The sequence below is a fragment of the Silurus aristotelis genome, assembly GCF_946808225.1.
Source record: "Silurus aristotelis genome assembly, chromosome: 14".
Lineage (NCBI taxonomy): Eukaryota > Metazoa > Chordata > Actinopteri > Siluriformes > Siluridae > Silurus > Silurus aristotelis.
The window spans coordinates 4,220,578-4,236,934 of NC_139587.1; the positions used below are offsets into that span (position 1 = coordinate 4,220,578).

Consider the following 16,357-nt stretch of genomic DNA (forward strand, 5'->3'; position numbering starts at 1 on the left):
AGTAACTAGGAGAAACTTTTAAAGCACAAGGTTAACAGTCTTGAAAGAAGCAATATGGGCCTTCATGGATCAGCTTTGTTTGTCCAAATCATGCTTAAACAGATTGAGATCTGGGACATTTGGAGGTCAAGTCAACACATGCTCCTCAAAGCATTTCCGCAGTGTTTGCTGTGTGCCAGGGTGCATTATCTTGCTGAAAGGGAGCCATCACAGAATACATTAAGAGATGTACTTGGTATAGATCTTTAGTTAGGTGGTAAATGTCAATGTAACATCCATATGAATGTCAGCGTCCAAGGTTTTTCCAGCAGAACATTTTTCGGTACATTGTTAGACTGTATCCAGCGGATTGCCCCCTTTCACATAGTCATCCTGGGGCTATATTTTCCCATAGTAAGTACCGTAATGCACACACACACACACATCCACTTAATGTAAAAAAAAAAAACCATGACATCAAATCAGTCTTCATTTTCCATTGCTCCATGGTGCAGTTTCAATGCTACTGTGTTTGATTTAGATGCAGTGGTCATGGTTCAGCATGGGTACTTTGACTAATCTGCCCCCACACATTGCAAATGACATTTCTATTAATGCAGCCTTTTTCAGCAATTTGTGCTACAGTAGCTCTACTCTGAGTTTGGTTCCATACATATGAATGAGCCTTGGGCACCAATCTTTCACAGGTTCATAAGTCGTCCTATTTGGAACCAATTTGATAGTAGCTAAACTCTGCAAACCTCACACAAGTCAATTTTTCCTGATTCACACACATCGACTTTGACAAGTGGATTCACTTTCTATAGTATATATTTATATATTAATTGATATTTATTACAGTTATATACTAGTGTCATATCTATTAGTAATGTTTTTTCCTTATATTTCTAATGCTGGCTAATAGTCCAGTGAGTTAAACAGTATATTTAAATGCTGGTTTAGGTTCGGGGTATTCACAATGCTCACAACCCCAAACTGTTACTGCCGAGCTGCTCTCTCAAAAATATGATCTCAAAATCATCTAGAAATCCATTAATTTCTCAGCAAATAGTTTTCCGCTGATTAAATCGGTGGGAACATATTAGCTGATTAAAGCTCTCAGACACACCACTAATTCTGCATGGATCTAAAACATTGTATTGAAAATAAAAAGGATACAAACGAGTGTATTAGTTTAAAGCCGTTTATATGAACATTTGTACATGTAGTGATCCAAAAGCATTCAGTTCTATTGCTGAAACAAAAATTTAACAAGTAGTTTCTTCAAGTTTGCCATTTTAATAAAAAAACAAGAAGACATCTTTAAAGACAAGAATGTGTGTCAAATCAGGGGCTAACAAATTTATGGTCTTTTTTTAAATGCTAATTTCATTTGTTGCTCTCCAAATCTATCCGTTTTATTAGTTCAAGCAGTGGCACTCACATTATCTCTAATCTGTTGACACATCATTGTTTTGTCATGGGTATAATCTGAATCTTGGCTGGAAATGTATGCAATTTTAGTATTAGCACCTCACTACATGCTCATGCATAAACTGACCCCATGTGAGAATTTGTCATGTTTCGGAAACAAACTAAAGACTTGTTTTTGAAGCACAGGTGTGAATACTGATTGTGCCCCAAAACAAAAAAGCAAAAACCTGAGTTTATTTGGTCTCAGGCAGCAGCTGAAATGTTTTCTGAGGCATTGTTTTGTCTCATAAATTCCTCCAGTAGTGATCAGCATATGTTTGGCTTGTGGGTGTCTGCTGCCACCCAACACCCCCCCCCCCACCCCTTCTCATTATTAAAAATCTGAAAGCTCAGTGCAAACCAAAGTGGGTTTAACAATAAGATCATTTTAATTGGCTGAAAAACAAATTAGCCATCCTCGGGAGGTTGCTGTCAAGCCTTTGCTTTTTTTTCCCCCTTGCATGTGGGGAAGGAAAAGTAAATTAGGATGACGTGTTGCACCTTTTGTGCAAAGAGCCAAGAAGTGTGCCGAGGTCTCCCACCAGCATGGCGCTAAATAATGCACCATGACAACCGGGAGCCGTGGAATATTGTGAATATGTGCTTATTTTCTGTGTCAACAGAGCACCAGAGAGGATGAGATCACTGTGTCGAGCATGTGAATTCTTTTTAATTACACAAAACAACTGTGTATTTACTAGTTTCTTTAATAATTGACCCAGTCACCAGTTTTATTTAAACTATAGGAACTCGGAATCTTAAATTCATATCCCTTAAGCCTTAAAGGTTCATCACAGCTGAGTTTTTTACAGAAAAAGCCAAGCTTGCAATTACATAGATTGTCCTACGTTCATTCCAAGACTCCTGTTTTACCAGAGATAGAGGTGATATAAACGCACATAATGTGATTACCATGTATTGTTCACATCCAGTGTTGTGCTCGTTACTAAAAAATAGTAACTAGTTACAGTTACTCGTTACTTCATTCAAAAAGTTACTTAGTTACTTTGTTGATTATTTACACCAAAAAGTAATGTGTTACTGTTAAAAGTAACTTTTTAGTTACTTTTTTAAAGAACCTTCTTTAATGTTTCCATTAATGCCCTTTTATGCGTTATGGTCTACACACACAAAACTGACTTAAACACAAAGTCATTTTTAAACACAATTTTATTAAAGTCAGAGCAGCACAAACTGAATATATCACAAGGATTTCTGAAATAAATAACAAAACAAGCTGAATAATATATTCACAATCAAAAACTGGCTTCGGCTGTTGTGTTGAGCTCTTAAAAATTTTCTTTTCACAGCTAAAATATGAAAACTATCAACAATGTACAACAGAACAACAGGTTAGTGTCTAGCTTCTAGCATGGAGTTCCTGGAGGAGCTTCAACAGATTTGAGTTGCTGTTTATCGCAGTAGATAAGAGCTTCGAACCAGAAAAACACAGCTTACATTTGACTTAAAAGTTTTTGTCTTTATGCTCAACTAAAGTGAAATAATGAGCATATTTCCACTTTGAGAAACTCGTCTTGCTCTCGCCTCGACTCGCCATTACCGCCGCACATACCTGAATAAACGGAGACACGCCTTCGTCTTCGTGTATACAGAGGGTAATCCACCAATCCTACAATGCGTCACTGCTGTGAACAGGTTAGACTGTAGTCTACACTTCAGCCGGAATTCATTTATTTAAAAAAGTAACGGGTAACCCACCATACGGTAACGGAGTAACTTTATTTTAAAAAGAAAGCATTCAAGTAAAAGCATTGCTGCCCAACACTGTTCACATCACATCGAATTGAAGTGATTCTGAAAGCACAATTTTCTTTACTCAAAAAACATTCATATTGACATTTTCTGAGTTTTGGAATTTGGCCAATTTATTCTTGCTGAACATCATTTCAGGACAGTACGCTTTATCCTTGCAATTAGAAGTACCATTAGGAGTCTGGTTCCTCTCAAGGGTTCTTCCTCAAGTCAAGCAATGTCATGTTTCATGGGGGTTTCTTTCTTGCAACTTTTATCTCTGATTTTTTCAATAGGGATTGAAATCTTCATTTGTGAACTGAACCGAACTGATCTGGGTTAACCACAATTTATTATCAGAGACTGGCCAATGAGCAATTTATTCAAAGGAAGAAAGAAAACAATTCAGTCCTACACCGCAAAAGTCTCTTTAGACTTCTGTTTCTGCCAGAGTAATCACGACCTCCAACCAAACAATCTTGAAAAGTGGGAATTAGCACAGCTCAGAACATTAACACTAATGTAAGTAATAATTCAAGCAATTTTTATGTCAGTAATGACAACCTTATTGAATCACTGGCAAGTTTGCTTATTTTATGTTTTAATTAAAGCTTTCAGAGGCGTATTAATCATTATTTCTAATGAAATATATGTTGCTTTATTCAGTAAAAAAGAGAAAAAATACTTTCTTAGCAGTTAATGTCCATATTGAAAGCAAGAAATTTGATAGTGAGAATGTGTGTTGGTTCTATTTTGCATATTTATTAGTTCATAAACAAAATCTAATTTACTTAATATGGTGAAGAATAGATAACAAAATGAAAACATAATGAAAATGTTTGCTTGTCCAATACATTCGGGATCTTGTCAGCCTATATGTATGGAACATCCTGGAATTAATTATAGGGTAGTCTTTAATTTACATTTAATTAGACTATCGATTCAAACAGCTTTCTCATTAGCGATAGACTGCTTGATATTCTTCAGGGACCATGGCTTTGAAGTTGGTGAACACATAAATACCTCCATGATTGAGCTTCATGACATTAAATACTCCAAACACACTGTTATTTAGAATTGTTATTCCAGATTATCCTGAGTGCCCCCATATACAGTGATACAGTTCCTGTCAAAAGTTTGGAAACGCCCAGTCTTTCATAGTTGTTTGAGAGACACAAGAAATCAAGCACTTAATTTTCTGCTATGGAATACAAAAAGCAGGAAATTGATGATGTGTGTTGGTTGTAGTCTGCATACACTCATAAGATACAAACAAATCAATGCTATATGCCATAACTTGTTATATATATTATACTAATAATCCTGTCCATGCTTGAATAAAATGTAAAGTCAGAAGAATACAATAACATCATAAAGTGAAAATTGAAAAATCCAATGACTTCAAATATCTAGCAGCACTTGAGAACTGAACAGAGAATCACAAACGCATACATTTACATTAAACTTGTGTATTGAATTAAACAGCATCCTAAGATATTTACTCTAAGCCAGGAGTTTGTGAATGAAATTCTAGAAAAATCCAGATGAAATGATCAGGAATGGTGTTAAGTCCAAAAAAAAAAAAAAAAAAAAAAAAAAAAAAGAACAGAGATTTAACAACTTAAATAGTTTAATAATTAATCTTCCGTGGGATTACATTGCTTATTAGATGAGGCGACTTTAACTTGGCAATTACCGCAATACTCTCTCTGTCATTAAATCTTTCGAACACATTAACTCAAGTGTGATGAGGCTCCCAGGCAGCCGACATTTACGACTCATTTGGTCCTAGTGGTGCACCAAAAAAAAAAAAAAAAAAAGGAAAAAGGAAAAACATCAATAGTGAAAGCAAATTCAGGAGTTTTTTACACACTTGCGGATAACAGAATGAATTTAATTTGCCTTATATCCCTGTCTATAATAAAATAATTGAAACAATTGATTAAATCAGGACATCTTTATATAAATTTATTCATGGAACCAGACTTGCACTGAACTATCAGGTTCTATAGTTTGCATATGATGTGCTCAAAAGCATTTCTCCAACTTTTTATTTTGTATTTTTTTATTTTTTTTATTCAGCTCTATGGCAAATTTCTGGTTGTTAATGACCGTCTTTTAAAAGTCATAAATTAATAATAATCATAGTAATCATAATAATTCTTATTCTTATTCCTTCCTTGTTGTTTAAAAATTTATTATGTTTATTCAGACATATCTCTCGTCTTTGTTTTTTCTTTCTTAGTGAAGATTTTTAAATATATATTTTTTAAATTGTCCTTTTTTTGTTTGTTTTTTTCATTCTGTTTCTTCTCACCAGTTTTCTATATTATTTTTGTTTCTTTTTTTTCTGATTCCTGAATTTAATTCATTTAATTATTATTATTATTATTATTATTATTATTATTATTATTATTATTAATTTTATTATTATTGTTGTTGTTGTTGTTTTTTTTTACCTGCTAAAAAACAATATTGTTCCAGTATATCATGGTTTAAATCATTTTGAAATAAATGCAGTAATATTTCTATTGTACACTCCAGCATTTGGGAAACGATGATATTTACTTTTATTGTAAAGCATATCTTGCTTGTGCACAAGCTTGGACAACATTGTTATCCTGAAACAGGTTTGGATCTTTGAGGACAAGAGAAAGAAAAGTTCTAAAGACCTCCTATACAATTGCCTCCAATTTTGTGATAACAGTTTGGGGAGGTAACAAATATTGCTGGAAATGTTAGGTGTCTAAATATGTGTGTATTTGTTTATTATATTTAAAATTATTGTAAGGAATTGCATGACAACGCTACCTAAACTATTTTATGTAGTTTATATCTCTCTCATATAGAAATTAACAAAACATGGCTCAACATAACTGATACCAACATCTGGCTTGTGTGATGTGTGAGATCCAAAGGCGTGTTTGCGACTTCACAATTTCTTCCCTAGCGACATCTCTTTTCCATCTCCTTCATTCCAGCTGTCTATTTTTCTTTATTTCTAGCTGTATTTCTAGCTGTCTCCCTATATCTATCCATTTTTTAAATCCCCCGCACTCACCTATGGGAGACAGGAAGTCAGAGCAGATGGTAGAGGATGTGCCGTGCCCCCCCCCCCTGGCCATTTCTCTCTCAGTCTAACACACATGCATTAAAAAAGAGAAACACACTCAGTCCCCTCCAAATGTCCTCAGTCTAATGCACCGATCTGTCATGCTCTCTTCCTGCCCGGCCTCAATTAGAGCTGACACCGATACATCTGTCAGCGCCGAGCCAACATTACACGTCACATTCCGTATTATACATATCACACTTTTTTTTTTATGCCTGCTTCTCCCTTCAGCTACTTTCCCGGCATACCTTGTTTTTGTGCAGCGAATACCTAAGCCTACCTAAATACTTGCTACTTGATACTTTACAAAGACACAGGCTTCATAAAAAGGCCCTCGACCCGCTCTCGATCCCAGGTGTACATCTCTTCCCCAAATCAATGGTGCTCATTTTAAAAATCGATAGCTCCTCCACAGCCGCCTTCTTCTCTATTTATCTAGCTCATTTGTTTGCCAGGGCGCTGCAAGGCTTTCAACGTGTCAATGAGATCATTTTGCTTCTAGACAGGAAATGAAATTGGCATCCGTTTCGATATAGAGGCGTACTCTCTTTTTAATCCCCGACGAGCAGGAAGCCATGAGACGGCAAAAGCATGAAGTATTAATTTAATTAAATTTCTCACGCTTATGAACTCACTGATTTGAGCTTTAATCCCTTCCATCTCTTTTTCTGCAGTTCCTCCTGTTATCAGGGTGTATCCGGAGAGTCAGGCGCGTGAACCCGGAGTCACGGCCAGTCTCAGGTGTCACGCTGAGGGGATTCCTGATCCGCAGCTGTCCTGGCTGAAGAACGGCATGGACATTTCGACTAAACTCTCCAAACAGCTCACACTACAAGGTGATGCAATGATCGACTTACACTACACTCTGAATAGTGGCAACTTTTTCTTTTGATGTTTGTTTATTTCATTGTCTGTCTCTTTCTTTTCTTTCTCTTTTTTTGTCTAAATTTTGTCTGGATTGTTTGTTTTTTTCTCTTCTCGTCTTTTTCTGTCACTAATTTCTTTCATTTTGTATAATAATGCCTACTTTCCCTGCTTCCTTACATGACAGAAATATGGCATATACATGAAATCACGACAACGGAAGCGACATGCATAGACTCCCACTATTAACGCTACGTGACGGAATGCAGCAACACTTAGACTTTCTATCATATCGAAGCTTTTCTAATGATTAGAGAAGGAATACGCAGTCATGCTTCACTGAACGGTGCATGGACAAACAAAAGCGCACACAGTGTCTGTCTTTGTGTTGCCATGCTTTGTGTACTGATGCTGGAAATTTCAGAAATGCACCCACCACATCCTATTGTGTGCCTGCTCATTTATAGTGCTCCAGGGCCTGATGGGTGTAGATAACTGACATGTTTTTTTTTAGGAACTCGGTCTTTTGTATTCGCAAACCTTTCCCAGTAGGCCTGTAATCAGTCCATAAAGACAGCTATTCAAACAAAGCACAAAACCCAACGTGACAACCTGGAAACTGCGGGAATTTCTTAAACGCTGTCAAAAAACACACTAACACTAACCATTAGAGGAGTTTACTGAAGTGGAATGGCTTCAACTCTCTAAAGTGTTAAAGTGGTGTGAATGCATGTACATACATACATACACACATACACACAAGTGCCTGTCAAAATCTTCGAAACGCCCATTCTTTTATGGTTTTTAAAAGACCTGTGCATGTTTCTTTTGTTTACATGCAACAATACAGGTAATATACTGGTATGATGATTTTCTCTGACCAAACAAATATATACATGTGCAGATTGTATGCTTTGTTTTCATTTAAAAATACTCGCATTGCATGAAGAACAGCTTTCTTTCTTTCTTTCTTTCTTTCTTTCTTTCTTTCTTTCTTTCTTTCTTTCTTTCTTTCTTTCTTTCTTGCTTTCTTTTTTCCTTTCTTTCTTGTTTTTCTTTCTTTCTTTCTTCCTTATTTCTTCCTTCTTTGGTCAATCTTTCCTTCCATTTTTTCTTTTGTTTCCTTTTTTTCATTTATTTGAATTTTTCTCTATTTTTCTATGTATCTTATACTTTTTCTTTCTTTCTTTCTTTCTTTCTTTCTTTCTTTCTTTCTTTCTTTCTTTCTTTCTTTCTTTCTTTCTTTCTTTCTTTCTTATTTCTTTCTTTCTTTCTTTCTTATTTCTTTCTTCCCTTCTTTGTTCATCCTTCCTTATCTGGTCATTCTTTCCTTCATTCCTTCCTTTATTGGTCAATCTTTCCATCCATTCTTCCATTTGCTTCCTTGTTTTTTCCATTTATTAGAATTTTCTCTATTTTTTATGTATCTTATACTTTTTTTTTCTTTCTTACTTTCTTTCTTTCTTTCTTTCTTTCTTTCTTTCTGTTTTTCTTTCTTTCTTTTTTTCTTTCTTTCTTTTTTTCTTTCTTTCTTTCTTTCTTTCTTTCTTTCTTTCTTTCTTTCTTTCTTTCTTTCTGTTTTTCTTTCTTTCTTTTTTTCTTTCTTTCTTTCTGTTTTTCTTTCTTTCTTTCTGTTTTTCTTTCTTTCTTTCTTTCTTTCTTTTGTTTTTCTTTCTTTCTTTTTTTTTCTTTCTTTCTTTCTTTCTTTCTTTCTTTCTTTCTTTCTTTCTTTCTTTCTTTCTTTCTTTCTTTCTTTCTTCCTTCCTTCCTTCCTTCCTTTGCTAGTTGGATTTCCTACTGACCTTGTGATCCCAGAGCAGTTCATTAGGATTTAGGTGCAGTGACTAGGCAGGCCATTCCACGATCTATAACACTCAAGATGACTGTTTGCTCTTTGAATAACGGTTACAGAGTTTGGACCTGTGCTTTGTCTTGTTGGATGGTGAAATTGATTCCAATGAGCCGTAGTCCAGATGGAATTTCAACGCTGAAGTATGGAACGATAGCCATGTTGGTTTCTTTAACCTGGAATAAGTCTCCAACCTTCACTGCTCCAAAACAACCCCAAGCATTTTGTGGGGCAGGGATTCTTAATCTTTTCTCACCTGTTCTCTGTCTTACAGAATTTCTGCTTCTGTTGGAGAAAAATATTTGACACATTGTCATTCACTGTCCAACTCTTGTACATTTTTGCCTTTTAGCAAGTTGCATATAAACTAAATAAACATGCATGTGGCTCATAAAAGATAAAATACTGGGTGCTTTTAAAAATTTTCTTTTCACCTGCTTCTCTTATTTCTGTTTTCTCACAGCTAATGGAAGTGAAGTGCACATCAGTAACGTTCACTTCGAGGACACGGGAGCGTACACCTGCATCGCCCGGAACGATGCCGGCGTGGATGAGGACATCTCCTCTCTGTTTGTTGAAGATTCTGCACGCAAGTCATGTATGTTAAAATCTTCCTAATTCTCTGTTCTGTTTGTTTTCCATCTTTTTTTTCTTAGTGGTCTGCATAATCTGGTACTGAGGGGGTTTTATACTGCACTGTGTGATTATCTTGTTATTTATATTTATATTTATTATCTCTTATTTTCTCGCATTCTTCTTTTACTGTTTTATTATTCTTTTCTAGTCTACCTCTTTCTTCCCTTTTTCTTTCTTTCTTTCTTTCTTTCTTTCTTTCTTTCTTTCTTTCTTTCTTTCTTTCTTTCTTTCTTTCTTTCTTTCTTTCTTTCTTTCTTTCACTGTCCTTCCTTCTGTTCTTCCTTTCACCCTTCCTTCCTTCCTTATCAAATCTTTCATTTCATCCTTCATTTCCTTCTCTCTTTTGTACCCACCTCTACTAATGCTTTAACCCATTCTTTCCTTTTATCCTTCCTTCCTTCCTTCCTTCCTTCCTTCCTTCCTTCCTTCCTTCCTTCCTTCCTTCCTTCCTTCCTTCCTTCTTTTGATCAAACTTTCCTTCCCTTCCTTCCTATTGCTTCGTTCTTTTTTTCCACTCTTTTTATTTTTCTCAATTTGTCTATGTATCCTAGACTTTCTTTCTTTCTTTCTTTCTTTCTTTCTTTCTTTCTTTCTTTCTTTCTTTCTTTCTTTCTTTCTTTCTTTCTTTCTTTCTTTCCTACTTTCTTTTTATCTTCCTTCCTTCCTTCCTTCCTTCCTTCCTTCCTTCCTTCCTTCCTTCCTTCATCATTGCTGTTTACTAATCGGCTAATAAGCAAAGCAGTTTATGCAAAAGTCAATTAGCATTTGACTAGTCAAAGACCATATTAGCTTTTTATTTTTGCTAGCCACATTGAAATAAACAGTTCTATTAAATGTAGTTATGTTAAATTGTAATGTATGTAATATTTTAATTATAGTTATAAACACAGTGGCCAAGATTAACTTTTCTTTTAACATATAGAAATGTGTCATGCCTTATAACACATTCTGGCTTATAATAAAAGGGCTTGGAAGGATTAAACAACTGGTTCTTACATGCAGTTTGTTTTCCTGCGACGTCTAATAAAGAGATCAAAAGGTTTTAGAGCGAATGTGCCATAAGATCTTCAGTAATGCTGACTACGGGCTTCACAGTGGACTCTACAGTCGAAAGGGGTTGTCGTGTCAGACAGTTGGGAGATGTAGTGCGTAGACAGAGTTCAGGAGGTTGGGCGTTGAGAAACCTGGCACTGCCCTGTAGAAAAAATAATAAAATAAGGGCGGGTTTTAACACGGGTCACCAGCTTGAGACATGAGTGCAGTTTCGCTTGCATGAATAATCCATGAGCAAGTGTTGTTTCTTCCTTCTAGCTTTGTTTTTTTTTTTAAACTCTACTCCAACACCAGCATTTCATGATTGCAATGATTAAAAAGTGCCTTTGGATGTTGTGTTTAAAGATATTAATTTAGCAGTTTTAATGTCTTGATGAAAGGATCTTGGTATTGGTTTTGGCAGAGAGCGGTGCAACTGTCACTTTGAATAAAAGGAAAGATAGAACAGAGTCAAAGGGGTATCTTTTAACGCTACTCGGATAATTGCAGAGCCGCACTTATGAGATAAAACAAATCGCCTTTGATCCTTTCATACCACAGAGTTGTTGCTCGAATCGGATTGGTCAGAAGTTGGTCGTTACTTTATTATGTACTGTGGTCCGTCAAAAGTAGTACAGACGCCCTTCTTCTTATCCAGAGCGACTAAAAATTATCTCGTTAATACAATTGATAATTTAAGAATTAAGAGCCTTGATCGAGGGCCCAGAACTGGCAGCTAAGTGGTGATGGGATTTAAACTCATGACCTTCTGAGCAGAAGTCCAACATCTTAACAGCTATCCATTACCTTTCAAAATTAATGTCTCTGCTTTAATATCAAAACTATAGTTAAATAGAGATACAGTTGCATACAGATTTGCAGTAATCCTTATTAGGTAAATGGATGAGTTAACTCTCTCTTCCTCTCTCTCTCTCTTTACAATTAATTGAAAAGAAATCTAATCCCATCGCACTTCTTTTTCTCTGTGTATTTTGAGTGCCCAGAGTTCTAGAGCTAATAGCCCATATAGTCTATAAAGCAAAAAAAAAAAACTATGAACTTTAATGACAGTTTAATTTGTCAGTGCAAGCAAATGACCATAGTATAAATAAATTTAAAATCATATAACTAGCCATGGATTAGCCCTTTCACATAACAGCCGCTTAGACAGTGGTTTTGGCTTAAAAGTTGTTTCAGTTGAACATCTTATGCAAGAATTTGATTGGTTGTAACAGGTTACAAAAGGACTGTAATTGTAGTTTATATATGTTTTTTTTGTATAGAGGTGTTCAATATTTTTAAAAGGATGTCGAGTTTGAACTATTTGCAGCAGTAATGCAACAGTCAGGTAAAAAGATATATGTATCAAGGGGTTGAATAAAAAATACTAAATGAGGTATATGTGGGTGAAAACAACAGTCAAACTACAGCACAAGTGTTCTACATGCCAGAATTTACATTTACATTTATGGTATTCGGCAGAGACTCTCATAAAGAGCGACTTACATTTATTTCATATTCATTGATACAACTGAGCAGTTGAGGGTTATATTGTTAGGTGGAAGAACGTGCCAGAACCCGAAGTGCAGTAAACGATGTTTAATGAAATAACACAGGGCAAAAGCAGAAAACGGCAAAACAGAGTCTAGGTCCAGGTTTAGTGAATCCTGGTAAAGTCAAGAAACAGGCAGAAGCTCAAAGAGCTAAACAGAGTCCCGTAACTATGAAACCAAGCTTCTACACGTAGTGACGGTAGCTTGGGTGGGCCAGCAGTGTTCGTCAGCCTAAACTGTAGAACGGACAATGTACTTGGTGGGGAACGGAGGTTATATAGCCTGGAGGGTGATGAGCTCCAGGTGTAGATGATTAGTATGTAGGAGAGCTGCTTGGAGTGATAGGTGGGTTCTGTGAAGCTGTGGCTGGTGGATCCCTGACATATATAGACTATAGACGATATATATGTATGAATTGACTATAGAAAGGATCAAAATAGAATGAATAGAAACAAGCAAACAGTATAGTTACCCATCCAGTATATTCATTGCACTAGTATTGTGCCTTTTTTATATTTGTACTTCAAATATTGAGTCTTTTTACAAATATTCATCGCTTAATAAAGACGTGAATATGAAAGCGACACAACTGAAATAATGCTCGTTTCACAGCTGTAATTACGCTGGTCTGTTCGAAAGAGCGATGTGCTATTGCCATGACTCAGAGAGAAAATATTACGGCTTCAACACAGAGAGTTGAACATCACTTATTCAAACGGCGAACACAACAACAACACGGCTTCCCAGCTGTTCCTGGACGAGCAATAGGATGTCATGGGGAATTCGAATCCACACAGTTCAAAAGAACATCTGGAATAAAATAAAGAAATGCTAATAATAAAATATATATAGAAAATACATACAACGTATGCTGCGCTTGAGTGCACTTTATCCTCCTGCATCCTGAGAAACTTCCTAATTTGGCCAGACTTTAGGCGACGTCTCTTCACAATCCAGATATGTACAGTCGTTGTTTATCCGGCGCTTGCTATCGATCTCCTCCCTCGCTCTAGGTTTGCTGTCAGGATTATCCTTTCACACACTATAATTTGGTATTTCACACTGTCAGACATCGAACACAAAACAGCAACAATGTTATTCTCCTGCCATGGCCTGCTGGATGTGACCACCTTGTCCACTGACCCATTGTTAAGGTCCAAATAACTCTGGAACAGCTATAAAAATAGTTTTGGCTGACAGAATATCGTCAACACAATTCTTTTCCATGAGGCTACAAGTAAAAAAAAACTACTGTCATCTCTGTGTTTTGATAATTTTTTTATTCAATTCTTATGTATATTAAAAGCAGAATGCTTGTAATTATTTTTGTTAGTTCAAGTGACAAATAAACTTAATCTCCAGAGTGTTTGCTTAGGTCATCAGTTGTAATTGTAGGCTAGGAAAAAAAACACTAATTTTCTCACAGTCATTCCCTACACATGACTGAGCTCCTGCTGAAGCGCGATATCCCATGAGACTTGGCGTTTCAGGCAATGTTTTACTGTAATTATAGCCACTTTTGAAATGATTTTCCCTTCTCCGGATTCCGGCGCTCATCCTGATTGGGCAGGACACCAATTTTAGGTAAAAAATAAAAAAAGATTTGTGCTTTACGGGCCAAATTCTAATCACCGTTTGTAAAGTGAAGTCTAGGAGACAAGGCCTATGTAAAAACAACAAAAATGCAGTACATATGCCTAATGCCTGCCTAATATTTCACATATATATGTATTTATATATATATATATATATATATATATTCAGTGGCTTGGCTATGTTGGTACGTTGTGGTGATTGGTAAGAGTTGGGCCTTGACGAATTAAAATTAAAATGTAACATTTAACATGCATTCAACATTTAGATTTCAAAATATTGACCCTATTTATATAATGTGATTTTTATAGTTTTTTATTTTTTATTATTATTGTTGTTTGAATCACTATCAAAAAGGCTTTAAATAAAAAGCTAAAAGAAGTTTCAGAAAAGCATAAAAATCAATCACTAATATCACCTCAAAAAAAAAAGTTTTTCGAGTTCTACACCTCTCTAATTGTGCGACTCACTCAGTCGTTGATCTACTGACTGAGCAGACGTAATGAACTGATTTACACACACCAAGGTACACATCATAAAAAATCTCACATGCACACTATAAAAACTGATTCACAACGCGAGGTACTGCTCAGTGTTTGTTTCTATACGCCTGACGTATTAACCCTTCTTCTTTAATTGCTCTTTTTGATTTTGAACTGCTTTGGTTTCATGGTTTCTGATCTTTGTCTAGTCCTGTTGTTTGTACCTCGCCTGACCTCTGCTGACCTTTGACCAGAATCCTACCTTGTGTTTTGTATTTCTTCCTTGATTTATTAAAGATTTAAAATTAACAAACCTGCATATTAAACCTGCAGACTTTGGATGCAAAAGCGTGCCAGCTGATGGGTTGCCAGGTCTTTTTTTTTTTCAACTAAATGGTGTAAATTTTTTAAATGATATTTTTTGGGCCAAATAATTGGAATTATGTCAAACTAATTTCTGCAAATGCATGCTCTGGCAAATATAATGGAAATGCATAAAGTGTATGGCTGATATACACAAACCATTTGGGTTGGTGAGATTTAAACCTTTTAAGATTTATTTATATATGATATTCAGGACGCTTGTTTGTAACTGTGGTATCATCACTATATTTGATGTCTCTGCTAGGAAACACATACAGGAGTATAGAAGTAATTTTGGAGTACATTCAGAGGATTAAATATCTTGCTCAAAGCTAGCAAGGTTGGACAAGTTAACGTTAAAGCTAAATCCCAGATGCTACTCTTATTAAATGTACTGTACAGTATGTAAGGAATAAAAAGCTATTTGTAATCCTGATGTTTTGGTTCAGTTCGTTCAGCTGCTGTGCACATGGTAAAACACGGCACCCTACAAGCTGTTATTTATTTTTCCTCAAACTGAGAATGGTTTGAAATTGACAGGATGAATCAAATTGCTAATTGCTTGGAGAAAACTGTTATTTATGCCGATCAAACAGCTAAGACACTGGCTGTCTTTAAAATTAGCAAGTGTTCATATTAAATTTGAAGTGTTGATATGTCATTGGTACATTATCACAGATTATCATCTTATGGCTATGGTGTATGTTGTGAACCATCATACTTTAGATCAATCATAGTTTTGATCTCTGGTTCATTATTCGGCAGGTAGTATATTCTCTCTCGCTTTGAGAATTTGAATAGAGTAAATGTTACGTAGGCTAATGGTGCATTTATGTCACAATTCCAGTGACTCCAGTATGTATTTACAGTATGCATTGTTACTAGTGATGGGAAGATCGGATCATTTTCGCGACTCGGTTCTTCGAATGTCCTCACATGGGTTTTTTTTTTGGCCTTTTAGTTCATTTTGTTCCTTTAATCCTTTAATCACTTTCATGGAAGTTACATGACAAAAGAGCAAAGACTCAAACCAGAGGACTGAGGATGAGATCAACTATTTAATTCTGCTTCCTGTGTAATGCACTCTATTGCATCTATGGGAGTCACATGATAGAAGAATGAACGACTCAGACTAGAAAAATGAAGAAGTAAAGAAGTAACTGCGCCATTCTGTTTTCTATACATTGTTTTTTCAAGTCACGTTAAAAACTCCTTCAAAATGAATGAATCGTTCATGAACGACCATCGATAAGATACGATAAGTTAAGATATACCCACAGTGGGGAAATTTCTGTTATGGCACCAAAGAAATGTGCAAATAAATAATTAGTATAATAATTATTGCTAGATTGAAGTTGAACTATGAGCAACCATTCCATTGCAATTCTCTTGAATTTTTTTTCTTACTCTATTTAGAACACCGTGAATAAATTGTTTTATGGCTGCAGGTTTTTGAGGAACTCCTGCCCCCATAATACCCTTTTATTAAAAACAAAAATAATAATTACAACTCAGCCATTCTGAAGAAATCAGACAGAATTGCTTCGTCTCAAAATCCAAATGTACTGCAGAGTGTGAGAAGAGCAAAAAATGGCACTTGCCATGATTAGTTCTTTTTCAGCTGAGCTAATTAGACTTTGACTCTTGGTTTGCTTTTACCAGATGTTTA

At 35.6% G+C, this 16,357-nt stretch overlaps 1 protein-coding gene across 2 annotated transcripts in view; it reads left to right on the top strand.

The window, feature by feature from the left end:
* The window catches only part of fstl5 (follistatin-like 5), a 147,028-nt gene that overhangs the window by 107,865 nt on the left and 22,806 nt on the right, over positions 1 to 16,357 (top strand). For both annotated transcript variants that reach the window (XM_083560592.1, XM_083560593.1), the window contains exons 9-10: positions 6,991 to 7,152; positions 9,493 to 9,627. In XM_083560592.1, the coding sequence (XP_083416718.1) occupies positions 6,991 to 7,152; positions 9,493 to 9,627 (297 nt within the window). The remainder of the gene's footprint in view (positions 1 to 6,990; positions 7,153 to 9,492; positions 9,628 to 16,357) is intronic.